We start from the raw sequence: 27,442 nt of genomic DNA, 5'->3' as shown, positions 1-27,442 counted from the left end.
ATCAATGTTGCACCCTCCTCCTTCCCCTCCGCCTCCCCCTCCCCCTCCCCCTCCCCCTCCTCCACACCTCTCTCTCTCTCTCTCTCTCTCTCTCTCTCTCTCTCTCACAAAAAAATTCTACTAATAGTAATTAGGTGGTTCCCAAGGATCCTCCAAAGGAAATAGAAGAATGTGTGTGTATGTGGGTGGGGGTTGTGAGTATATGGGTATGTGTATAGTATTATGAACTCATGGATTTAAATGGATTTCATTTAAATATTATGATTTATTTTATTGTTGTTTAAATTGTCTTATATTTGGCTAGCAGAAACTTATTTTAGCTTGCACCTGGATCCTTTTGACCAGCCTTAGTAGTCTTTGATAGTCTCTGGCTTTCTACTGTGATAGATGTTCCAGGCTCAGCTTATACATTTTTGGCTCCAGAATTCCTCTTTGTTCAACCATTTCCCTAAGAAGCCTTGATTTGTTTTATTGGAGGAAAAAAATACCTGACAGACCACAGTCAAGGCACTAGTAGTGCTGTTAGTCATTGTTTCCTTGTCTTTTCTGTGGATAGAGCTAGGGAATATTTTTTATGTTTTTTTAAAGATGATGATATATACTATGAATTCAGCCTGATACTTATGATATAAATTTAGTACTGCAGGGTTTTTATTTAACTTCATTGATTTTACCCCTGTGTCTTCCTGCAATCACATGGGAACTCTTGTTGCTTAACAAGGCCAGCGTAATTACTCATTAGATTTATCCCACAGTGTACACACAACAGTCTCAGGATACACATTACTACCATTAACTTCATTCATGTGGTTACTGAAAACAGTTGAACCCTTTTTTTTTAATAAGTTCTCTTTTATTGTTGTTACTAGAGTTAAAGTCAGTGGAGATAGTTCCTAACTGCATGATTACATTTCTAACTAGATAATACAGTTAGGTTCATTTGTTTAACTTGTAACTTTTAGTGATTACATTAAAATTTATTTTGTTTTATATTTATAAAAATATTTATATGGTTCCACAATTCTGGCTATGAAACAAAGGTATATGCAAAAAAGTATACCTTTTGTTTTTGTCTCATATATCTTATTTCCTCTATCCCTTTAAAGCTAACCTTCCCTCCCCTAATTTTATGGGTTATCTGTCCTTTAATTTTTTGAAGAAAATACTTACATATTTTATTCTCTTCTTAAAAAAATCAACATTGCTTATTTCAAGTAACAATATACTTTTTAAAAGAATCCTCACCTGAGGGTATGTTTTTTCGTTGATTCTAGAGAGAAAAAGGGAGAGGGAGAGAGAAAGGGGTGGGGGAGGGAAGGGAGAAGGAGAGAGAGACACACACATTGATCAGCTGCCTCCCATACATGCCCTTACTAGGAATTGAACTCAAAACCTGAGTATGTGTCCTGACTGGGAATCAAACCCACCACCCTTTGGTGCAGGGGTTGATGCTCTAACCATGGAGAAACACCAGCCATGGCAGTAACAATATATTTTTAAAATTTTACTTATTTTATTAATTTATGGATTCCTTGTGCAAGAAAGTATATTATTTGAGGGTAGGGGTTTTGTTTGCTTTATTTTGCTATATTCTCACTACTTAGAACAGGGAAGGTCTGGTTCATAATAGGAAGTAAATATTTATGCAAAGAATTGATTGCATTGTGCTTTCATGGTGTTTCATCTTAATGAAAATTAAAATGTCTGTTAAAATATATTTTGTTAGTAAATACTCTTAAGAGTGACAAGATATGGAAGAGCTAACATTAGTATTCTAAAAGTTTACTTTTACTTCTGTGTAATAATCTTTCCCAGTAACTAGTGAAAATAGTTTCTTAATGAAAGTAACAAAATACTCTTTTTACGTTAACAATCACTGAATATCTCTTTTTTTATTGATTACCCAAATAATATTTCCTCAAACTTTTGTTAACTCTATGCATATGTATGCATATGTGTACTGATCTACACATAAGGCTCATCATAGATCTTTAAATATAATAGTGCATAGAGAGTATTTAAATAAAAAATGCATGTACTCTGGGGCAAGGGATATTTGGGAACTCTACTTTTCTGCTAAACTTTGCTATGAATCTAAAACTGTCCTAAAAAATAAAATCTTAAAAATCATGTGCTATTTTAGTACTCTTAGTACTGGGATTCATAGCAAATTTACTAAGGTGCAGTGATGTCAGTTAGATTTGTGCCAGAGCCATATATAAAATTATTGCATTTGTATATGATGTCATTATTAGAAATTGCACATGCAAAAATCATCATTGATTTTCTTCTATTAGTATTAAGGTGAAACAAGTAAGTGTATTCAATAGAATGAATATACCAGGAATAGAACTATGTATGTGTATGATTAGGTAAACCATGCAAGGATACTGATATCTGACTATGTTTAAAATATATACAGGTAGCATTGCAGATCATTGGGATATTAAAGTTATTTCAGTAAGCAATGATTGGATAATTAAAATTTAGAGAAAAATAAAATTAGATTCTAACCTTTTACCTTATGTAAAACATTAACCAGATTGATTAAAAATTTTAATAATAAAAGTGAAAGTACACAGAAAATACAGGTGAATACTTATTAGACCCTCTGATAAGAACCTGTCAGTTTCCTTAATGTAGTTAATTACTCATTCGTTTCAGTTACCCATAGGTAACCACGGCCCAAAAATATTAAATTTAAGATACGCAAGGCTGAAAGTATGTCAAATGGAAAGAACTGCTCAATTTATAGCTCTGACTTTTATCTCCAGATCTTTTTCTTCTCTCCTTAGAAAGATTTCTTACTATTTGCTGCTGTAATTGCCAGGCGTGTGTGTGTGTGTGTGTGTGTGTGTGTGTGTGTGTACTTACGTGCACTCTTCTTTTTCCTTTAATTTCAATGTGAAAATTTGCCCTTCCTTGAGTTCCCACAAAGAAGAAAAAACAGATTTTAGTAAAAGGATATATGGACATAATCATAAGATGTTGGATAATCTGGTTTATCAAGTCTATTGATTAGCTTTTGTGATTCCTTATATTTATAATTCCCTATTTGTCTCTTGCTTTTGTTTTTCTGTGTCAAAAGCCATCTTTGCTCATTACCAGCCATTAAATGAGTCTAGAACTCTAGGTACTAGACCTAATTGATGGGGACCAGCAAGCTATAGGAGTTTTGATATTTGAGAACAGTAAAGTAGTCCCTCATCTGCAATGTCTCTTTCCATGATTTTAGTTACTCACAGGCAACCACGGCCCAGAAATATTAAATGGAGAATTTGACAAATGATTCATAAGTTTTAAATTGTGCACCATTAGATGAAATCTCTCGCTGTCCCACTCCATCCCAGGACATGAATCATCCTGCTCTCTTACATACCCGCTCTGGGTAGCCATTTTGGTTATTAGATTAGTTATATGAGAGAGAGAGAGAGAGAGGGGGAGAGAGAGAGAAAGAGAGAGAGAGAGAGAGAGAGAGAGAGAGAGAGAGAGAGACCACATTTACATAACTTTTATTGCAGTATATTAAAATAGTTTTATTTTATTATTTGCTGTTGTTAACTTTTTACTATGCCTAATTTATAGATTAAACTTTATCACAGATAGGTATGTATAGGAAAAAACAGTACATTCAGGGTTCAGTACTGTCTGTGGTTCCAGGCCTCCACTATGGGTCTTGGAATGTGTCCCTTGTGGAAATATACTGCTGTATATTTACGATGATTTTTTTGTTGTTGCAAGTAATAGAATACCTGAATTAAAAATAGCTTAAATAATAGCAGCTTAATATTTGAAATTATATTCATAAGTCTGGGACTAAATGCTTTCAAGGTTACTAGTAATTCAGAGACTTAGTAATGTGTAGGGCTCTGTGTTAGCTTTTCTTTCATTTTGTTGATTTTCTAATTATGGTTGGAAAGGGCGGCAGTAGCTCCAAGCATTGTATGTCCTCCCATGTTGACATGAAAAGTGAGGAAGGAGATTAGAAAGATGTTGTTCTCTCTTTTTCTGTCTCTCTTTGCTTTATCAGAGAGAAAACAACAAATGTTCCCACATGTAAATTAAGTATATAATAGATATTTCATTAAAGAAATACAAATGGTTAATAAACACATAACAGAATTTTAATTTCAATAAGACTCTAGGAATGCCAGGTTTAGTTCTGTGTTTTTCTTGGGAATTATCAAACCCTTCTTGCATTAGAAGTTAAGAGAGAGTATGTTAAAATAATGTTCAGTCATTTCAAGAAATGATATAGAGTATACAAGTCAAGGCAAAAGTTTAACTCATTACTTTAAAACAGGTGTCCTCAAACTACAGCCCGCGGGCCACATGCAAATACAAATATTGTATTTGTTCCCGTTTTGTTTTTTTACTTCAAAATAAGATATGTGCAGTGTGCATAGGAATTTGTTCATAGTTTTTTTTAAACTATAGTCCGGCCCTCCAACGGTCTGAGGGACAGTGAACTGGCCCCCTGTTTAAAAAGTTTGAGGACCCCTGCTTTAAAAGAATAAGTGATTTACATGAAATAGGTGACATTGTTGAGTGTTTACTATGTACCAAGCACTCTTCTTTACACTTCATGTGAAATAAATAACTTAATCCTTACACCTCTTTGACTTACGACTTTTATTACCATTTTGCTGACTAGAAAACTGACGCACAGAGAGTAAAGTAACTTATTAAGGTCATAACAATAAATGGTAGATTTGGGATGTAGATGTAGTTTGGAGACTGAGTCTGTACTCTCAACCTGTTTGATAGAACCATTTTGGATTGAAAAGAGAAAAATGGGCAATTCATGCTTTATTAGCATGTTATCACCTTTAAGAGTTTTGAAATCTGCATTTTTACAGAATATCCAGGTTAGGATGGTGGTGAAGAACTTGAACTTTGGAATTCTTTAGAATTTACTTTTAGTATTAGGTCTATTAAATAGCTATATAAAATACAATACATTGCAGACTCTCCTTTAGCCTTAGCTTTTTCATCTTTCAAAGTGAGACAAGAGTAGTATCCTTCTTATTATGCATCATTTCCTCTGAGACATTATGCTGAGCAATTTAATATTGTTCTCAAGACAGGAAGACCCTGCAAATTTTTCAAGGAACCCATCTGCCTTAACTGACTCACATATCAGACCTTGGGCACTGTTGTTTTGATGACAGGTGTCCTTTGGGAAAGTCTCTGCTTACATTGTCAGTGAAAAAAGCTGTATTTTTTCTATTTATGTATTATGTATTTTGTTTTAGAATCTCTGAAATGGTACTTTAAGAATATTGAGTAATCTTATCTTTAGAAATGTCTGATGTTTCCCAAATATTCATTAAGCCTACCAATATAGTCAGGGTGAAACTCATTTATTCAGGCTTTAAACTTCAATAGCAATAACAAGATCAATATATAAAAACCAACCAAAATAGTTTTATTTAATGTAATTTTATTGTCTAACACCTCTATGCATTATACAGTTTTAAATTAATCTTCATAACCATATGAAATAGACAGTTTTATTGTTCTCATTGTACAAAGGAGAAATATGAGGCTAAAGAGGATTTAAGTAATGGTTAGATTTTGAATATAGTCTGTCAGACTGCAGAGTTTGAGTGCCTAACTGGGATAATAAATCACCTCTCCTAGGTCTTAAAATTGTGTATTTAAAAATAAAAGGGGAAACAGATTTATCATTGTCATGTCGTGGAAATCAGGACAAGAATTGTGTAGCCCAAGCATCCTGAGGGACTGAAACTGGAAGGTCATCAAGAATCAAGGCAGTTCTGGTGCCATTTCTTTCGCTTTCTTTCCTCATCTTTGTCCTCTTTTATTACTTTCTCTTTCTGCATATTGGCTTCCTCTGTTGTCCTGATCACCTGGCCCACCTTGATTGTCCATAAAATGCCACCTTCAATACCAGGGTCTTTATCACCTTAAAAACCCAGAGCCATGGCCAAGTGACCCTTTTCATGGTTTGAATTATAGTGTCCTGTGAGAGAGAATCCTGCTATCCTGCTTAGGCTCTGGATTGTCTTCTTTTGGGTCAAGTGTCTGTCCTTTGATCAGATAGCTGTGGCAGTGGGTGATCAAGCGAGGAAGCGGTGACTGGATACTTTCAGGGATTTACACTAATGTTGGTAGGTTCTCAGGGAAAGAGCCCCAAAATATGCCTATACAGCAGGTCCTTGAGTCATGTCATTTCATTCAACCTCAGTTTGTCAAAATGTTGATGAGATGCCATAGAACCTAACTCTTGTCTCTACCAATTAGCCTGTGGTAAAATTGGTTTCATTATACATCATTTTGTTTAAAGTCACAGAACCTATTGATGATGTTAAGTAAGGACTTACTTTACTAACATGTATCAGATAATATTAAAGCAGTGTCATAAAAATAATAGCACAAATACAAAATACAAGTAAGATAACATAAAATAAAATATAAACAACAAAAATAAATGTAACAAAAAACAACAGCACAAATACAAATATAAAATACAAAATAATAATAGGTACAAGAAACTGAAATTGGTTAATTTTTTAAAAACTACCTTCCTGGATTTGGGTATGTAATTTCTATAATGATACTAGAATAATTTATTTCAAAGAATTATCTGTGTGAATGTTTTTGAAAAGAATATTCAATAGTCATTATTTATTGAGCACTCTTTTATTTCTATTGTCAATTCAGGTTTTCCTATAGTAGGTTTGCATAATTGGATATGCTTCCCAAGAATCTACATTATTTGAAGATTTGCTTCATAGAATTTAAGGGTCTGTTTTCCTATTTCATAATTCACTATTTCAGTGAATAAGAAGTACTTGTAATTTGTCATGCATTTTCAGTTATTGATGACTGTTCTTAAAATTTTTCTAGTAGCCTGTCTCATTTCTAAAATTTGCAGTTTTCTAGGGAGTTTTTGAAAAGTCTGCTTAGAATGGTCTGCTCTTCTGTAGGATTTTGGGAAGAAGGTTTAATGGAAGCAGATGATTTCTAGTGTATTAGGTTCAGTTAAACATTTTCCAACTTAGTTTCAATGTAAAGTAATTTTAATTATACTATTTTCAAATCATATTTTATGATAAAAATGTTGAAGATACATATAAGAGATATACTTTTATGTGGTTTGTTGTGAATTGCATTATCTTGAGCTTATATTTTAAAACAAGTATTTGGAGCAGACAAAAGTAGATTTACAGTTGTGGGTATATAAAACTCAGGACTTTATTCTTTTATCATTATTTATTAATTATTGTATTATTTTCCATATGAACAACTGTAAACCTGTTTTTTTACCACTCTGTATATTCATTTTTAAATGGTAATTCCAGAAAATATAATTCAGTGTGTTTTTTGGTTTTCACCCAACTTCCTTAGGAGCTAGGTAGTTCTTTTACACCAAATGAGCTTTATATGCTATCATAAGCTTAAAAAATTTTTTTTGCATTCTTTTATTAAGTGTATATTTTGGCTGATAGCTATACACTTATTCTGGGCTTCCTTAGAATTCAAGTTACTAGAATGCTGCATCTAGTCTGTATATGGAAATTAGCTTTATTTTCTGAAATATATTGATCCTAAAGCCACAAACTCTACTTCTGGCTTCTTTGTGTTCATGTGGTGAGAAGAAGTTCCCAAGACGTTGTTGTTGTTTTAAATGAAACAGCTGCCATTTATTTCAACTGACTGGACCATTTCCAAAGCAGGCTTCCTACCCTGTTCTGTCAGTTATGGTTTTCAATCTAGAATTTCTCTCTAGAATTTCTCTCTTTGTTAAATCTAGAATTTCTTTCTGACTCTGTTAAAGATAGGGGCAGTGTCTGAGTATCTCAGTGGAAGTGACTTCTTTAGGTATATGAACTAGATTCCAAAGATATCAGTTAGGAAGAGGAGGAGGGGTGGGTGGGAAAAGAGAAATAGAAAATAGGAATAGAAATAGACAAAAGGAATTGCGGTAATGAGGCAGGACTGTTTAAAAATAACATTTAAAGTGGCATTTAGAAACAGAGTAAGGAATTATTTCAAACAACAGAATATATAAGGACTAGAATAGACCTTTTAGGTTAGTACTTTCCAATTATCTATGGTGAAGGACCAGATTTTTCATTTTTAATTCATTATGCATAAGGCATGCATAGTAAGTACATTCATCACATGCTTAGGTTAGATGCTTTGAAAACATTGTCAGATTGCTATAAACGTTCTAAATGGCTATTTTCCATTTTTGTCTATACTAGTGGTTCTCAACCTTCCTAATGCTGCGACCCTTTAATACAGTTCCTCATGTTGTGGTGACCCCCAACCATAAAATTATTTTTGTTGCTACTTCATAACTGTAATTTTGCTACTGTTATGAATCGTAATGTAAATATCTGATATGCAGGATGTATTTTCATTGTTACAAATTGAACATAATTAAAGCATAGTGATTAATCACAAAAACAATATGTAATTATATATGTGTTTTCCGATGGTCTTAGGTGACCCCTGTGAAAGGATCGTTCGACCCCCAAAGGGGTTGCAACCCACAGGTTGAGAACCGCTGGTCTATACTATAGATTGGTATCAGTTTAATGACTTACCACCGTGGAATAGTGTTGTTGATCCTAAAAGCTTGCTTCTTCATTTTTGCACCTAAGGTATTAAAGCTCAGAAAAGTGAAATGATTTGCTCAATATTATACAGCTATTAAAATTGTCTTTTTTGTTTCAGTAGAGAACAACTCTACTCAACAGCAAAAGTTGGTCTTTTGTATAAAGGTGATGCCCAATATCAGCATGCAAAAAGTGAGAAAATTATGCCCTTGGGGATTTTCACTTTCTGCATTGTGGATTTCTGAATTAATCTTTTGTATGATTGTATATTTTTGGAATCAGAAGAAAATCAATAAAAAGACTAAGTAAAACAATATCAAAACAATACAAATCAGAAATGTTGAAGCATAAAAAGCATAATAATTGGGGGAAAAACTATTAGTTTCATGTAATTTGATTAGTGAGTTTATATGGGAAGAGATAAGGCCTAAAAGATTGTCAGGGACAGGATTGGTAATGGTATGTAAGCCATAAAAAGGAGTTTGCTTTTTATTTGGCAGACAATGGGGAACAATTAAAAATTTTTATATAAGTAATGTACAACAGGTTGGTTTTCAGCAAAAAGGTTTTTAGTGCTTTCTCTCTCTACTATTAAACTAACTAGTGGCCCGTTGCACGGAGATTCGCGCAATAGGCCTTCCTTCCCCTGGCTGCCGGCTCTGGTTTTCCTCCGGCACCCGGGACCCAGGCCTTTGGTCCAGCCACAGCAGCGAGGCTTGGCTTCTCCCTCGGCGACCCAGGCCCCCAGCCCCTCCTTGAGCAGAGCCTAGGGCGGGCAGGAAGCTTGGCTTCCTCCATCACTCGGAGCAACCCAAGCCTCCTGCTCGCTCCAGCTCCGTGGCCGCTGGCATCTTCAGTCGTCTTCAGTATTCGCTCCACGCCTGCATATGCAAATTAACCGCCATCTTTGTTGGGTTAATTTGCATAGTCGCTCTGATTGGCTGGTGGGTGTAGCGGAATGGCGAGTGACGGAATGATTGTTAATTTGTATGTTTCTCTTTTATTAGTGTAAGTAATAGCTTAAAAGGTAAGAGAATATAGAAATTTGGTGCAGTGATTGAGATTAGTATTTAATATCTCTTGAAACAGTAGTTGGTAAAATGTATAAATTGAGGCAGGATATTATGGTGTTGAGCACAACCAAATTGTTTGGGTTGGAATCTCATCTTTGCTTTTTATTATTTTTTCAACCTTGGACAAAATAATTAACCTCTTTGAGCCTTGGTTTTCTCATCTACAAATTGGGCACACATAATAGATCTGTCATGAAGTTAAATAACTGTGTGTGTGTATGTTTTATGATAGGTATGTAGACATATTTATTAAATAATGTAGAATAGTTCCTGGCAAATAATGAACATAAATTAAGTACTTTTACTGCTGCTGCTGTTGTCTTGATTAGTAATAGAAGGCATTTCATTAAATAAATTATATAAACATGTATAAATAATGTGAATATAAAATACCAAAAAATGTATACCAGTTATTATCTGATAATCACTACCCACATGATTTCAAACTTTTTTTTCTCCATTATAGAGACTAAAATGGTGAATTAAAGTATATTTAACTTAGTGTTTTCTCTTTTATAGTTTATCAGAGAAGATATGAAATATAAAGATGCTACTAAAAAACATAGCCATCTGCACAGAGAAGATAAACATATAACTATTGAGGATTTATGGAAACGATGGAAAACATCAGAAGGTAAGACTGTTTTTAGTGATCTAGATTCCTTACCTGCTCTTCTGCCCTGCTTAGCCATTGTTAACTCACTAATTGCATATAATCTTACAAAAAAAAATCAGTGTAACATTTCTGTGAGGATACTTATATTTTAGTAAATAATTATTTTATCAAGTAAACATGGATCCCAAACTTTTCTTTTTAGTTATGGAGAACAGTTTCTAAAGTCTTTAGAAGGCACAGAACTTATAAGTTTTTCCTTAAATATACCCTCAATGGAGTCTCCTAATATTTTCATGCTAACGTTGTGTAATTTATATTTTATTTCTTTTTCTAGTCATAAGTTCTCAAGCTTATTTATGGACAGTAATTGTTTAGGGCAGGAGAAGTATATGACTTAAAAAACCTCAACTTGATCCCTAATACTAGAAAGCTACTACAATATTTTTAAAAGTCCATTAAGCTTTTTTTTTAGTAATAGTCAACCAAAATGTCTAATGTTTCTGTTCTTTTACCAAAGTCAAATAATTATGTTGTAGCATATGTTTTTCTCAGTAAGTTTGAATAATGATGTGTAATTAAAAGGAATCTAGGACAGATTACCAAATAGGAATATAGAAAAGTAATAAAATTTGCTAGACTGTCAATGGTAACATTTAGAAATGGGCAAAATACAGAAAGTTATTCCACCAATGCTCAATATTTTTATTAATGTAAATGGTTTAAAAGAGGTGTGTTTTGCAATATACTGGGAAGAAGAAAAAGAAAGAAGGTAAAAAACACCACCAGTTTAAGTAAATGATACACAGACTTCAGAAATCTGTTTCTCCATTTCCCTTCCCCATACCACTTTTAAGTAATATGAACTTGAGTAAGAATAGGAATAAATGAATATACATTTTATAGGGGAAAGTGCTAAATGGTATGAAACTCAGTAAGACTTACCAGGAAATATAGTAATATGTAGATATTACTAAAGGAATTGGATATCCATTATTGCTACTAGTATATTTTAGGTATTAGGTATGTGGTAAGTTGAATGTAGTACACTTAACCATTGAAAGAAGGAAAAAGGATTTGGCCATTTCTCATCACTTGCTATGCTACCACCTGGTTCAGCCCCCATCTCTTGCCTGAGTAATTGCAGTCGCCCCTTAATGGTCTCCCTGCATATACTTGTGTTCTGCTACAGTCTATTCTTCATTTGTAGAGTAACCTATTGGAAATATAAATCAGATCTGTTCAATACCCTTCAGTGACTCAGAGTAAAAGCCAAAATCTTTACAAAGACCTTATAAGCCTCTACATGATCTGCCCTCCACTGCCACCCTCTTCCCTCTCTGTCCTATCCATCTTCCTCACTCACTGAGCTTTATCCCAGCTGGACTCCTTGCTATTCTGCAACTGCAGGAATGCAGACACCCTCATGGCTAACTCCATTACCACTTTCATTACAGCCTATCAGGGCTATTCTCTCTTGAGGCCCACCCTGACCACTCTATTTAGCTATCTTGATTCCTGTTATTCAGCGTCACACTTTCCTTTCCCATATTGTGTATCACCTTCTAATATATTACATAATTAACTTATTCATTATGTTTGTCTCCTTTCTCTCTCTCCCCTGTCCCCAAGAATATAAGCCAGCGGGGTCTTTGTTTATTTTATTTACTAATGTGTCCCAAATCCAAGGGAACTCTGTCCTTAAACCCGATTTTGGTTTCCTGCCCTGGTGTGTTTGGTGAGATCTTTTGCGATCTATGAGAATGTTTGTTATTTTTCTTTTTTAAACTTAAGGCCTTTTCAAGTTGAAAAGTCTCTCATTTTTCCTAGGTTTTCACCTTAATTTCCACCCTTAAGATTTGATGAGAAGACTTTCCTCTAAGTCTCCAAAGACTTGTCCTAACTTATCTTTCCTTGCTTCCTTTTCTCCTAAGCCCATCTTTTACATAATATTTTTAGGGGATTAGGGCGTGGGAGGAGTTGTCTCAGGGCTCCTACTAAAATAGTTCCATGAAAAATAGAGGAGTCAGTTGAGTGAAGTAAACCTCCACCAGAAGCTTAATAGTGACCTAATTCATATTCTCAACCCGTGTCAGACTCTCTTTTCGTATTAAAGGGGTCACGTAAAGGCAGGGCATTGTTGCTAGATCACTCGCTGTTTTTAAATCATAGCCTGACAAGCCCCAGTTTTCCTGGAGTATCTCAGGAATAGGGCATGCCAAATGTGTAGAATTCTGCTTTTATTTGGTGTATTTTGTTTCTGTATAAAGAGTTCTTTTGGGAAACAAAAAATGATGATTGTGAAAAGTTTTGGAAACTGCTGATATAGAAATTAGAATGTACCTATAGCAATAAAGGTTATTTAGTTCAATATGAATACAAATATACATACGCGTGCACACACACACATGCATACACACATACAGAATTATACTTTGCACATCATTGTTGTATCTCTAATGCCTAGAGCAGTGCCTTATTTACTTTAATATTTAGTAAACATTTGATGAATAGATGAATGTGTAATGCTGAACATTAGATAGTCAGTAGTTAGGTTCATCAAATATTCAGTGTATCAAACGTCATTTGAGTTCAGGCATTTCTGCCAAAATGAAATGTATGAACTCCTGAAAAACATATATCTTGCAAAATTACGAACTTCAAAATTATAGAGTTTATGAGAAATAATGGGTTGAAGCATACTCAAAACCTATGCAACTTTGTAACCAGAGCACTAACACTACTAATAAAAATACTAGCACAGGTAAAAAGATTTGTTAACTTTCTAATCAATAAATACTATAGTAGGTATTGGACTTTATCTTAAAAAATAAGTAAAGATAACTTAATGGGAGGAGGTTTTATGTAGAGTTGAGGTTACTAAATTATGAAGATGAAGGCGAAGTGCCAGAAGATGAGAACTGAGCAACAAAGATTTCTAAGACAGAACCTGTGGCCAAATTGAGCTTAAAGGAAGAAGGGAGTGGTAAGAGGATATTAAGTTCATAGTTTGCTGTGTTGGCATTCTGTAAGCTTTGGATCCTTTTGCTGCTACTTGGCAGTGTAAAATGATAACATGTGAGGAACAGTCACATATGAAATGATGTGACATATATTATATTGACATGATCCCTATTTACCAGTTACACATAAGATAATTCATGTTAGAGAAGCACCAGTAGAATAGGTATATCTATTGTGCGGTGATCCGGCATTGGAGCCTGGGTATTAAAGATGAGTTAAACAGTGTCTGGGATGTAAGGAGTGAACAGCTAAGTAGGAAAGACAAAATACACAAATAATTACAATATATGTGATATGTACAATAATAGAAACAAGTGTAGGATATAGAGATAGCTCACTGAAAGGAGTAATTAACTCTCTGAAAATTGTGTTTGGAATAGGCTTGTGAGAGTTGACCAGGAGTTCTAGAAGGGGATAAAGAGGTAGACCACAAATGGTAGCCCCCTCATGACTCCTTCAGTTACCTGAAAATTTACTAGAAGTGGAAATGGAGGTGGCAGGCTATAGGAAGTATGTGTGCTTTCAAGTTCTTCAAATGTAACTCCTGGCCCTTCTCTTTATGAACATTAAGACATTGGGCACATTATAAAATTCACTTATAAAATGCAATTCTTGTGTGATATGAATGAATAATGTAGTAAAAGTGCCTGGCAATACCTGGTAGGCAGTAAATGTTCACTTATCTTTATAGTAAAGCTGAATAACTGAAATATTCAGCTGTATTTAAAGTTTTGGAAGGTTTTTGATTCAGTTCCATAATACTTATTAATAAAATGATCAGGTCTGTTAGGCTAAATACTTGCCATTATAATATGTAATTTTCTGAAGGGTGAAATGTACCCAAGATCTTTATGGAATGTTGTCAACTGACGAAAATTAAAAGTGTGTTGCATAGAAATTGATCCTAATTTCACATAGAAAAATTTCAATGTGACCAGAGTGGTTATGTGTAAGATTTAAGGATCATGGTGGATAAAAACCTGATTAAGTAATGTACTGTTTTTAAAAAGGTAACTCATTGGGTTAAATATTATAACATGTGTCAACCGTGAGGTAATCTTTCCATCCTGTTCAGCATGGGTCTTACCTTACCTGAGGTCACTGTGTAACTTGGGGCTTTACAAATTGAATAGGTATTTTGAAATTTTGCAGAAGGTTTAATATTTTTTATTAGAAATTTAAAGGAATTGAAATTGTCTGAGAGAAGTGAGAGGTAGGCACTTACTAATGACTGTTGTCAAGCCCAGCCAGACAGAAATGACTGTTTTCTTCTGTTTAAGAAATAAAAAATGTACATGTTAGACAAAAGGAAATATAAAAGAAAAAAATTCCTGACCGTGTATGTTAAATCTCTATAAGTAAGGAGGATTTATAAACATTTTATTTATATACTAGAGGCCCCGTGCATGAATTTGTGCACCAGTGGGGTCCCTCGGCCTGGCCTGCAGGATTGGGCCGAAACCAGCTCTCCGACATCCCCCGAGGAGTCCCGGATTGTGAGAAGGTGCAGGCCAGGGAGGCACTGCAGGAGGGCTCCAGGGCATGTCCGGCCTGTCTCACTCAGTCCCGATTGGCCGGACCCCAGCAGCAATCTAACCTACTGGTCAGAGCGTCTGCCCCCTGGTGGTCAGTGCACATCATAGCGACTGGTCAACTGGTTGATTGTCTCCCCCCTGGTGGTCAGTGCACGTCATGGTGAGCAGTTGAGCGGCCTTAGCATATCATTAGAATACTATGCTTTAATTGGTTGAATGGCTGACCGGTCGACTGGACACTTAGCATATTAGGCTTTTATTATATAGGATATCCTTAATATTTATAAGGATTTTCTCTGGGAGTGAAAGTGTAAAGAGATCTTTAAATGTTGATAAAATGTACCAGCTTTTTCTGATGTATCCTATTGGTTACAATGAGACTGGAATGAAAACAAAAGCAAAAGGGTGAGTAAATATTGTTTAGCATTATCAGAAGAGGAACTAAAAATGTAGGCCTTGCAGATAATAAGGTGACATTATCTTTATACCACCACCAACACCATATATATATATAATATATACACACACACACACACACACACACACACATACACACATATATATATATACATATATATATATATTTTTAAATATTTTTATTGATTTCAGAGAGGAAAGGAGAGAGAGAGATAGAAACATCAATGAGAGAACCATCAATTGGCTGCCTCCTGCACACCCCCCACTGGGAACCGAGCCTGCAACCCAGGCATGTCCCGCGACTGGAATCGAACCCGGGGCCCTTCAGTCCGCAGGTCGATGCTCCATCCACTGAGCGAAACAAGCTAGGGTCCAACAACACAATATTTATATGTATATTTACAATATGTGTAACATTCAACTGTGGTAGGATACAAGAAAGTATAAGATAATACCTTTCTCCTCAAGGGGCTTATATTATTGTTAGTATCACAGGTGAAATGTTAGGTAACAACAGAAGAAGGTTTGATTAAATACTAGGTAAGTGGTACTATTATACTAGTAGTCAGAGTTAGTATATGTGAAATAAGAATAAATGAATATTTTATATTTTTGCCTTTTGCCATTAATATGTGTTTAACTTTTATGTGTCTTAATTTCATCATCTGTTAAATGGGGGTAAAAGTCATCTACCACATCAAATTGTTGAGGTGAAATGAATTTGTACATGTAAAGTGCTTAAACAGTGCCTAGAACATAGCAAGTACTCAATGACTATTTCTTATTTACTAATGTTCTTGTAAGACAAATGCGAACAAGTCGGAAATATTTGAGAGTGACATTGCTAAAAGAGGCATCTGAGTTGAGGAATAGTAGGAAATGGGGTCAGTCAGAGAGGGAGACCAGACTAGTGAGCCTTGAGGCTTCAGCCTGTTGAGCTGCTCCAAAGCGGCACGTAAGATTACACTCCTATACCAATGCTACCAATTGATAGTGGTTACCTAGAGCAGTGGTCGGCAAACTGCGGCCCCTTCAGTGTGGCTCTTCCACAAAATACCACGTGCAGGTACGCACGTACAGTGCGATTGAAACTTCGTGGCCACACTCAAGGGGCCAAAGAGCTGCATGTGGCTCGTGAGCCGCAGTTTGCCGACCACTGACCTAGAGCACTGCTTTAAGGAAGCTTGATCTTTGTCTGATCTCAGTAGCAGAGAAGGATATATATACTGTGGAAATTGTTGGTTAGCAGTATTTATTATGTGTGTGAAAGGAGATAGCGGTGCCAGTCTTGCTGCTCAAGGTGACTCTCTGACAGTTGGCTGCCAAACACCAAACACTGTTTAGTTTTTTACCCTTTTTCATAAAAGTAAAAATCTTCTTCGTATTTCTTATCGATGAACAGGTACTGTTCTAGATCTTTCATAAAAACAGAGTGGTGTAATGTGAACTTTTGAAAAACTGGGGATACCTTGGGCTTAACATGGGTTTTTTTTCCCCTAAAGAGTAGTGTAAATGTTACTTGATTGGTGTGCAGATTACTTGATCAGTTTGCAAAACACTGTTCTGTATTGATCAGAATTCATTTCTGTGTTTTATATAAAGTAGTTGAGGCCTGGTGCACGAAATTTGTGCATGGGGGGGGGGTCCCCTTAGCCCAGCCTGCACCCTCTCCAATCCAGGACCCCTCGGGGGATGTCCAACTGCTGGTTTAGGCCCGAAACCGTTAGTAAGACATCCCTCTCACAATCCTGGACCGCTGGCTCCTAATCACTCACCTGCCTGCCTGCCTGGTCTCCCCTAACTGCCCCCCATCCCCTGCTGGCCTGATTGCTCCTCACTGCCTCTGTGTGCCGGCCTGATCTTCCCTAACTGCCCCCCCCCGTCTGCCAGCCTGGTCACCCCTAACTGCCCCCTGATGCCGGCCTGGTTGCCCCTCACTGCCCCCCTGCCAGCCTAATAACTCTCAACTGCCCCCCCCCCCGCCGGCCTGGTTGCCCCCAACTGCACCCCATGCCAGCCTGGTTGCCTCAGCCTGCTTGTTCAGTCGTTTGGTCGTCCCTCACTAACCCCCCTGCTGGCCTGGTTGCCCCACACAGCCTGCTTATTCAGTCGTTTGGTCATCCCTCACGACCCCCCCTGCCCGCCTGGTCGCCCCATGCAGCCTGCTTGTTCAGTCGTTTGGTTGTCCCTCACTAACCTCCCTGCCAGCCTGGTTGCCTCATGCAGTCTGCTAGTTCAGTCATTTGGTTGTCCCTCACTAACCCCTTTACCAGCCTGGTTGTAGGCAGCCAGCTTGTGATGGTGTGACAGTCAATTTGCATATTGCCTCTTTATTATATAGGCTGTCTTTGATTTCTTTTAAACAGCTTTGTTTTTGTTATAACATTGTCTAAATGAGTTCAGAGTACAATAAGTTTCTAATCTTTCTTAATCTTCATCCTATGTTAGCATTTCTATCACTGTTCCCTTCATTTCAGATCTGTTCATTTAGGGCTAACTTGTTTTCGTTTTTGTTACAGTAGTTGTCTTCTATTTCTCTTTGATTGCTGACACTCTCACTCTTTTACTTCAGGACACTTGACTCTCGGAAATATAGGGTCATTGCATATTACTGATTTGCTAGGATTAATTGTGCCCCGACCAGGAATTGAACCCACCGGGAATAGAACCGGCTACTTCTCTGTGCATGGGATGACACTCAACCACTGAGCCACACTGGCCAGGGCTAATTCAGCCAGTACTTTGTTCAAAAAGTACTAACACTATGTATAAGAGTTGGTAATGGGGATTACATCTTATTACATCTTTCCGTTTAATGTCTGCATTTATTTTTTCATGGATAATTGTGTTTGTTTGTGGATTGAAAATAGATTAAAAGGAATTTAAGCTAATACAGGCAAAAAAAAACCTTGTTGATAGAATAATTCTTTGTTACTCGATGGCACTGACTTATAGGCATGTCGCTAACCGTTTTCAAATCCTTCATAGAATTTGTTTCTTATGAAGAATTCAATTCTTTTAAAACAATGTCTGGAACTTTTTTTTAAGGGATGGAGGTGGGCTCACAAAAGGGGAAATGGGAGGATGAATAATTAGAGAACAAGGCCCAAGAAATTCCCTAGCTTTTAAATGTACTTATGTATTTGTTTGGTTTCTGAATTTATATATTGTAAAAATGTAGAATTCTAACATCATTATTTTCCATGTTTTGACCAGTATCAAATATTTTGTGACAGAATTTTAATGATAGTGCTACAGCTCTACTACCATGAATAATAATAGGTTTCTGTGTACTAGCTGCATACCCACTGATCCAGAGCCTGTGACCTTAGCAAAGGTAAGCACATCCCAGATTGCAGTGTGAGATAGTTGAAGATTGATCTGCTTTGGTAATTGTCTAAATTTCTCTTATCTGTTTTTAATGAGCATGCTCAATTGCATGAATCTGGCCATGACATTAGACTGCATTCTCTTTTAGATGTATAATTGGAAGCTTTTGAAAAAGGAAGGTTGAGTTTTAAGTTAGTAGATACATGTTTTAGGACTGTGTCTATATTTTTTGAGTGATTTTCAGGAATGCCCAAAAAAGTAATCACTCCAGTTTTTAATGGTACCTATACTGTGTTAATACTGAAGGCTGAATTTATCACAGAACTAAATGCTTAATAAATTCCTGTGCATAACTGATTGTTCAACATGCTTTGTTGGGTGGCTTGAAATGACAGTATATTATGTCGTCTTCTTTTTTTAACCACAGAGCTTTATTTTAAAGTTTAAGTTATTTGTTTTAGTAAGATTTTTTTTAGTGGCAAAAGATAGACTCAGATTACCTCAAATAATGGGAAATTTATTGTAAGTGTACTCTATCATCAATTATTTGATTAATTACAAGTGATGAAGGTCAGACTCACTCCATTCATTTGTTAAATCATCAAAACTTTATTTAGTTCTTCCTGTGAGATAGGCATTGTTCTGAATTTTGGAGATAGAACTTTGAGCAAAATAGATATCCTACCCTCATGAAGTTAACACTCTTTTAGGGAGACAGTGAACAGTTTATATGTGTGCAGGTAGATATATATATACACTCACATGACTGCTGGAACAGATTAGTGATATGATAAAAGTAAGCAGGCTAACACATAGTCAGTGACCAGGTAGGGCGAGGTCTATTTAATGTAGTTAAGGAAGAACTCCCCGAAGAAATGCTATTTGGTTATAGATCTGGGTGATGAGAATGAGCCAAGGAAATGTCTGGGTGAAGTATATTCCAGGGTTAGGGATCAGGTAGGCTAAAATTCTTAAGTCTAGCATGACCTCCAAGTATTTGGGGGACTGTAAGAAAGCCAGTATAGATTGAAGGTTATAAGAGATTGGAGCAGGGTGGTGGTGGTGGGGAGGATGGTCAGAGACAAATGGATCAGTGAGATGTACAGAGGCAGGGCTAGATGTCATAGGATCGTTCAGGCCTATTAAAGAGTTTGGGATTTGTTGTAAGTATAATGTAAGTATATTGCAAGTCTAGCTCCATTTAAGAGTTTTGAGCTACATAGTGTTGTGATTTATCTTTGGAAAAGATTATTGTAGTTACTGTATGGATATTAGGCTCTTGAGGAAGATGGACAAGAGTGGAGTTGGAAGCCTGTCGAGGCTCTTGCCGTGTCCAGGTGAGAGGGAGGTAGCAGAGAGGTCTGATATAGTTTGAAGGAATAACTGATAGGATTTGCTGTTAGGTTGGATTCAGGAAGTTGATAGGGGTGTGGGGATAAGAATTAGGATGGTTCCTAGGTGTTATGCACCTGTAGTATTAAAATGTCTTGGAAATGGAAGTAATGAGGGAAAAAAAAGTCTGAACAGGCTCAATGGGGGGGGGGGTGTCAATAATGAAAAAAGGTTGAAAAATACTGAGATCATGATGCAGACAAGTGAAGGACTTAGTGCTGAAAGGTCAAGAAGCAGAGAGGAAGCCAGAAAAGAGGGAAGAATAAATGAACAATTAGATATGAGGGGAACCAGTTAGATATGTAGGGTCCTGATAGCATATGAAGGACATGTTTTAAGAAAGAGGGCACAGTCAGTATCAACAGGTCAGGAAATTCACATGAGATGACAGCGACCTCACCATAGTATTAGCAAAGTACAAGTTAAGGTTTTTGCTAAAGCAGTTGCACTACAGTGGTGGAAGTGAAAGTCTGATTGAGGTGGATTGAAGAGGAAGTGAAGACAGTAAATATTGTTGACTTTCAAAAGATGGAGAAGAGAAATGGAGCTATGATATCTAAAGATAAATTTGGTGTGAAGGAAGATTTTATTTTCTGAAAGATGGAAGGTTTTACAATGTGTTTAGATATTAATGGAATGGCCCCGTTGAGAAAATCAAACTCTCTTAATTTAAAAACTACCCTTATTTAATGGGATGGTGTAGGTGTGTAGTCAGGGGCTGAATCTACTCTGGTTATCTGTTTCTCTCTCTGTTTCTTTCTGGATTTTGATTTTAATTTATTTTTTACTGCATTTCCTAGAGACTAGCACTATGACTGTTGGAAGTTTTAGGCTTATGTTTTCCCAAGATCATACCAAAGAGAAAGAGGGAGTCTTCCCTGCCTGCTCTAGTTAGAAAAAATGCTGGAAGTAACTGGCTTAGGTTATGTGGCTATACCAAGACCTGTCACTGTGACCCCAGAATGGAGTTCTGTGATTACTTCATTCCCTGCCTCCTCTCACTGGCGATCATGAGCTTTGTCTCAGATGGCAGAGAGGAGAAGGGGTACCTATCAAACAAACAGCCATAACAGATGAGCATGAAAAAGGAGAATTTGAGGTTAGTAGCCAGAAGAAAAGCTTCAAAGGCTATTCTGGATCGAGAGGTGGGTTTGTGGGGTCTGGTAGCATGGTCACATGATATAACACATAGCTATTCCTTCAGAAAAATCTGATATGTTCTTGACACCTGCAGTGAAAAACTCTGGACTAGAAATGGATTTCTCGTGGACTTCTTTTGGTCCCACTCTGAATTTTATGATAACTGAATATATCATTTTCCAAATATAGATGTCTTATTAAATCCCATATTGGTATTTTAATGAAATAAGTTAATATAACCCTCAACACTGGAAACTATATCAGTAAATTTTGTGCAACCTCACCTCTTTTCAAAATCTTCCTGACTAGTACGGATTTTCACTACTGCACGGCATTTTTACTTTGACAAGGTGAAAACCTGAACCTGACTGCATTCACCTAGGATCACCAGACATGTCTATCCAGTGTAAGAGGAGAACAAGTATTTTTAAAAGTATCCCTAGAGGAGCAGAAAATGGAATTTGAAGTGTTAAAAACTAGGCACTGTCTACTCTGAGTTAGTTTGGAAATCTTGTGAATGAGATGATTAATACACCCAAAGGCAAATAGTGTTCATCACAATTAACTAATATGTAAGAATACGAAATACTCTTCCCCAGCTGTGGTTACACTTTACTGTATGCTTGATAATGTGGAAGTTTTATGCAGTGCTGTGTCTTCACGTTGTCTTGCAGTTCTTGTCATTTGAGTTACTAATGAATTTTTGCCAAGTGAGGCCATAGAGAAAAAGAACAAATATAACAACAGAGAACCAATAAGTATAAAGTTTATAAAGGAATTAAGAAAATTGTCTAGGAGGATATGCCTTTATGAAATGACAAAAAGTTTTATTGACTTATAAGATGTAGGTAATATCTTGCTGTTACCAATTCTACAAAAAGCAATACTTTTTTGTGACCTAGCCTACCTTAAGATATGGTAGTTTTATAGTTTACAGTGCTGTCTTTCTATATTTTTAATGAAAAATTTGGGGAGTATTTTTTAAATTAATTTGATATTAGTATCAGTATCTTTGATTTTTATTTTCTGAAAGATGGAAGATTTTACAATGTGTTTATATATAAATATGTAATATTTTAATAAAATAAAATGATATTAATAGGAAACAAGGAGCAGAATTCTCTGATATGCCAAATTGCTACAATACATTATAGCATTTGTGTAGACTGAAAGTATGTATAGACTATAAATGGCTATAGTATTTGTCTTCTAGAATATAAGCATTTGTTTATATTGCAAATGAATTGGTTGGGCAGGAGTTAGATCATTTTTATTGATTTAAGTTTGTCAACACTTCCAATTAAAATAAATAATCATTACTTACTACAAAATATTTTGTTTGTATGGAAAACATATATAAGAAATAGCAATTTATAATTCAATAAGAACTCTGAATTTAATTATTTGTTAGTAACTTGTTGGTTTGTCTCCACCACTGTTACTCCAAAGTAAGCAGAATTACTTTCTTCCTCATTGGCACAGCTGGGGCCTGAAGAAAAAAACAAAAGGGAAAGCACTTTTGGATCTGGGAAATAAGTACTTGCAAGAGAACAAATCAATACAATGGAGTAGAACTTGGAATTACCAAATAGACAATTAGAAAAGGCAAAACAAATATGAAACAGGTTATTTCAACTCCAGCCCAGAGAAGTAATAATGTTTTAGTATTTTAAACTAATATAATCACCACATTTCTAAAAAAGACTACTAGCATTTTAGATTATTCTAAAAGAATGCAACCAAAGTCAATAGAAGAATTGGGTTTCCTTTAAAGTCTAGTTTTCAAAATGTATCATAAATATATTTATAGTACTTTATTAGTTCTTTACTGATATGCATCCTAAATACTAGAAGCTTTCCAATATTGTGAAATCTTACAATTTTTTAACAATTTTTTAAGCTGGTACTATGTGAATATTGAACAAGTAAACTTTTCATGGGTTCTGAGACTTCATAATCACTGAGGCCTCTCATCTTTTAGACACTGATATATTGAGAAACCCCCAAGTATGGTTATCCTTTCCTAGAGAGACAGTTTCCCAAAATGTTTGTAGAGCTTGACTAACTGCCTGGATTCAAGTCTCTACAAAACACTTATTAGATTTGTGGCCTTGGGCAAGTACCTTCATCTCTCTGTCCTGAACTCCCCCATCTAGAAAATGTAGCTAATAATAGTACCCACCATAGAGGATGGTTTTAGGATTAAATAAGTTAATGAATATATAGAATTTAGAACAGTACTTGACAGCTAATAGGGCCTAGTGTCTGCTGTTAAAAGATTACCTTACTTTTATGAAGAAAACCACAAGCTACAAAGTAATAGAGAGGTTAGCAATTATTAGAACTCTCTACCTACATAATTAAAAAAGAATTACAAGATTTCTTTTAAATTTTAATCTCTTAATTGAATTTCATATTTAGTGAAAAGTTGCAAGACCAGAACACACTTTGTCCAGAGGCCCTCATTCCAATTTTGCCATTTGCCCAATAATGACCTTTATAGCCAAAGGATCCAGGAGTATGCATCATACCCAGTTGTCTGGCTCTGTAGTTTTTTAAAATTCAGAACAATTTCTTAGTATTTCCTGGACTTGCATGTCTTTGGTCACTAATTTTTAATCTACAGTTTTGTAGATTGTAACTAAATTATGATTTGTTTGATGTTTTCGTATACTTAGATCCAGGCCATGCATTTGGAATGGATTGTTGCAGAAATGATTCTTTTCATTACATTCTTTTGATTGGCACATGATGTCATTGTTACTGGAGGTGTTACCTTCAATTACTTGATTTTAAGATACTATCTGCTACATTTCTATATCTATAAAGATACTTTATCCCCACCTTTGTAATTAATAAATTTTTTTGTGTGTGAAGAGAAACTTGGAGACTTTGTAAAATCACAGTTCTCATATAATTTTACCCACTAGTTTTAACATCCATTGATGTTTCTTGCCTAAATTATTACTCTGATGGTTGCCAGATTGCAATTTTTCAAATTCCATCATTCTATTTATTAATTTGCATTCTGTAAGGAAGAGATTTAAATAGAGTATATTATCAACACCTTGTCCTGTGAAGATGGGGGGGGGTAACAAAAACATCTTGAAAACAGAAATTAGAGAAATAGTGCATCTCAAGTCTTATGATTATTCTGAAGCTTGATCTTCTGCATTTATTTATTTATATCAGTGTGGGCTCCTGGATTTCTTTTTTCCTATTTTATTTAGTGGGTTATAATTCGTTATCATTATTTGGAAGCTTAAATTATCCCAAATTTGCTAGTGAGAAGCATTTCAAACTGGCTTCTGTATTCTTTTATATGAATGTCTCCATCATTTTTTAAGCCCTTTCTTACTTTCTAGCACAAAAGGATGTTCCAGGCTCATTTTGTTATTTCTCAGCCCTAGCCCTGGAAACAACCATTTCTCCAAGGATTGCTGGTTACTTTTAGTTACGATGATATTTAGAAACCAATGTTTGTGTACTGGGTGTGCTCACTGCTATGAGGTATTTTTGTTTCAGGCTCTCTCAATGGACAGAGTTAAGAAACATATACCCTTATATTTATTTCCCTCTATATATTACAAGTTATGAGTTCACACTGATACCAACACTCCTGAGTTAATTCTAACTTATCCTCTTTCCCTATTTCTAACTCCTTTCACTGACTGAAAACCTAGCTCTGTTACCTTCAATATATCTTCTTATCTGCTCAGGCCCCTTGCATATAGCTAGTCTCCTGACTCTATTGGGATATTACATCATTCAGGAGACTGACTTGTATGGACCACTGGCTTCACAGAGTCACCACCCCAGGGTCTCCATTATGCAGATTCTGGCCATCGCTAGCCTATCTTCTCATCCTGATGTGGTACCTGGCAGTTGCTGGTCAATTAAAAGGTTTTATTGTTTTCTGTTTTTATTGGTTTTAGAGAGAGGGGGGAACGTAGATGGAGAGAGAAACATTGATGAGAGAGAAACTTCAATTGGCTGCCTCCTGCATGCCCTCTACCAGGGATTGAACCAGCAACCTGGCCATGTGCCCTGACTAGGAATCGAACCAGCGACCTCTTGGAGCATGGGGCGACGCTCATCCAACTGAGCCACACTGGCCCGGGTTTTGAAATGAATTTGAAAATTGGAAAAACTTTAGAAAGTCTGAGTGAACACTACATAGTGTCATTGTGTTAATGAGTCTAGTTTTATGAATTAAGTTTTACTACTGAAGCACATTATTCACATTTTCCTTTCCTCATATAACTCTAGCTATTGATAGCAGTCCCCTGTGAGTGGGGAGGCTATTTAATATTTTACTGTCTTAACCATTGTGTCAGTACTCACAAAACAAGCGAAGTTTTCCTGAAAGTTGCTTTGGCATTAATAATAATTAGTTTAAGCAGTACTGTATATAGGAAGTCTGAGTTGGAAAATGCTTTATACCAAGTAAATATAATAGTATTTGTGAACTGTTAGATTTTAAAATGTTAATTGTAGTAGAAAAAGTTGCAGATCACACAGAAATTTTCTGAATAAAACTCCCTAAAAATGCTTCTACCATTGGAATTAGTGATTTTTTTTCTTCTATTTTAGAAGAAACTAGCATTAACAAGTTCAGAATGTAGTCTCTTCCTACCTGGAGACTGACAACAGGTGTGAAAGCTCAATTCTTAGCTGACCTTTTATACCCGTTAGAAAATATTTATTAACTGGGCTTTGCGTTCATTTTTTGTTGAACTCCCTCTTAAGATCAATACATTTTTTTTTTACATTGAGCTTTCTGCTAGTCTTGGCAGTAATTCCTTGACTGATGTCTTACATTTATTTTATTCATTGCCCAGTAGTAATTACCAAGTACTCAGTAAATATTTGCAGAATGAAAGAATCCCTAGTTACTTGCATAGAAAATCTTTTAAAGAAACTTTTAAATTGCAAGAGAAAAATATATTGAGCATTTTTGATAATTTTAATAGTAGAAAAGTAAAGGAAACATCTGTAAGTTATAATTTACAAGTAGAATTTTTTTGTTAAACATATTTTTTTAAGACCAGCATCCTCTCAATTTTGTGAAGCTTAGTCATATTTTTGAAAGAGTTTATTTCTTTAGAAATGCCACTAAAAAGAGTGAATGAAAGTGGCATTTTTTTTTTAGCAGCCTTGGTTAGTGGAATTATTTTGTCATCCATTCATTCAACCATCAGTATTAATTGAGTTCCTAAGATATAGCTGCCATTCCACATTTTTTTAGTGCCTGCTATATTTTTGTCATTGTATAACATGTTGGGGATATAGAAATGAATAAGAAGTATTGTCTGCCCTTAAAGAACTTAAGTTTGTTTGATGTGAAATGTTCTTTCTATTCTCAGCTTAGTGATTTTTAGATTTGTGTGTGGGGGGGCGGGAGGAGGAGGTTGTTTTGTTTTGTTTTAAAGAAGAGGAAGCTGAGGGACAAGTCTAAAATGAAAGAATGAATAACTAGAGATTCAGCTACTCTGTCCATAAGGAGATATCTTCAATGACAGCATAATGAGATAGTATAGAAAACTGGATTAAACATTTAGTTCCAGTATGGCCATTGTGTTCACTGGTTTTAGTTTTGTTGAATCATTTGTAAAAAAAAAAAAAAAGTGTATTCATTGAATTTATTTAATTACAAAAATTTCTGATTCTATATTTATTTATTTATTTATTATGATTATAAATTTACACTTGTAGAGCACTTTTACCATTCCTGAGAGTCATTTCCAATACATTTTGTTAATCTTTAGAGCAGCCATAGTTTTGAGACTCATTGTTTCTCCAGTTTCTATTTTTAAGATATGCCTGTATTATCTCTCACCATCTTCATGAAGCAAGGTGTTGATAGTACACTCTGCTTAATAAGATTGCAGTTTACAACATAAAAAATAGTAATGCCTTTCCATAGTGACCATTGTACCACTATTGGGAGGAGAATACCCTGATCATTTTAAGTTCTGAATGTTCAAGACATTTACCTAGTTTGCCTAAAAGTTTCATGTAATTCTTGCATGCTAAAAGGTAAGGAGCTCATGAAAGAAAGTGTGTATTTCTCTTTGGTACAACTTCCCAAATTCAGACTGTGCCTTTTAGGTGTCCAAATTTAGCACGTTGCAGGAATTTCGTCCATGGTACAAAGACATGCTCTACTGACCCGTGGGCAGATGAGGCACTCGCATTCTGCACTGTTCTAAAGATAAGCCTGTCTTGACTGTGCTGAGCAGCTGAGCAGGAAAGTCTCACTCACAAGTGACACACACATCTATAAACTGAGCTGAGATGAAATGTGAAAGACTTTAAACTTTTCTT

At 35.6% G+C, this 27,442-nt stretch overlaps 1 protein-coding gene across 3 annotated transcripts in view; it reads left to right on the top strand.

Annotated features, from left to right (window-relative positions):
* Positions 1 to 27,442, top strand: part of STIM2 (stromal interaction molecule 2) — a 141,123-nt gene that overhangs the window by 74,109 nt on the left and 39,572 nt on the right. For 2 of the 3 annotated variants that reach the window (XM_006093259.2, XM_023757721.1), the window contains exon 3: positions 10,184 to 10,298. In XM_006093259.2, coding sequence (XP_006093321.1) covers positions 10,184 to 10,298 — 115 coding nt within the window. Of the gene's footprint in view, positions 1 to 8,709; positions 8,784 to 10,183; positions 10,299 to 27,442 lie in introns of all 3 variants that reach the window. The other variant, XM_023757722.1, reaches the window with a different exon arrangement.

The sequence above is a fragment of the Myotis lucifugus genome, unplaced genomic scaffold (assembly GCF_000147115.1).
Source record: "Myotis lucifugus unplaced genomic scaffold, Myoluc2.0 scaffold_112, whole genome shotgun sequence".
Lineage (NCBI taxonomy): Eukaryota > Metazoa > Chordata > Mammalia > Chiroptera > Vespertilionidae > Myotis > Myotis lucifugus.
This window is presented reverse-complemented; position numbering and strand designations above follow the sequence as displayed.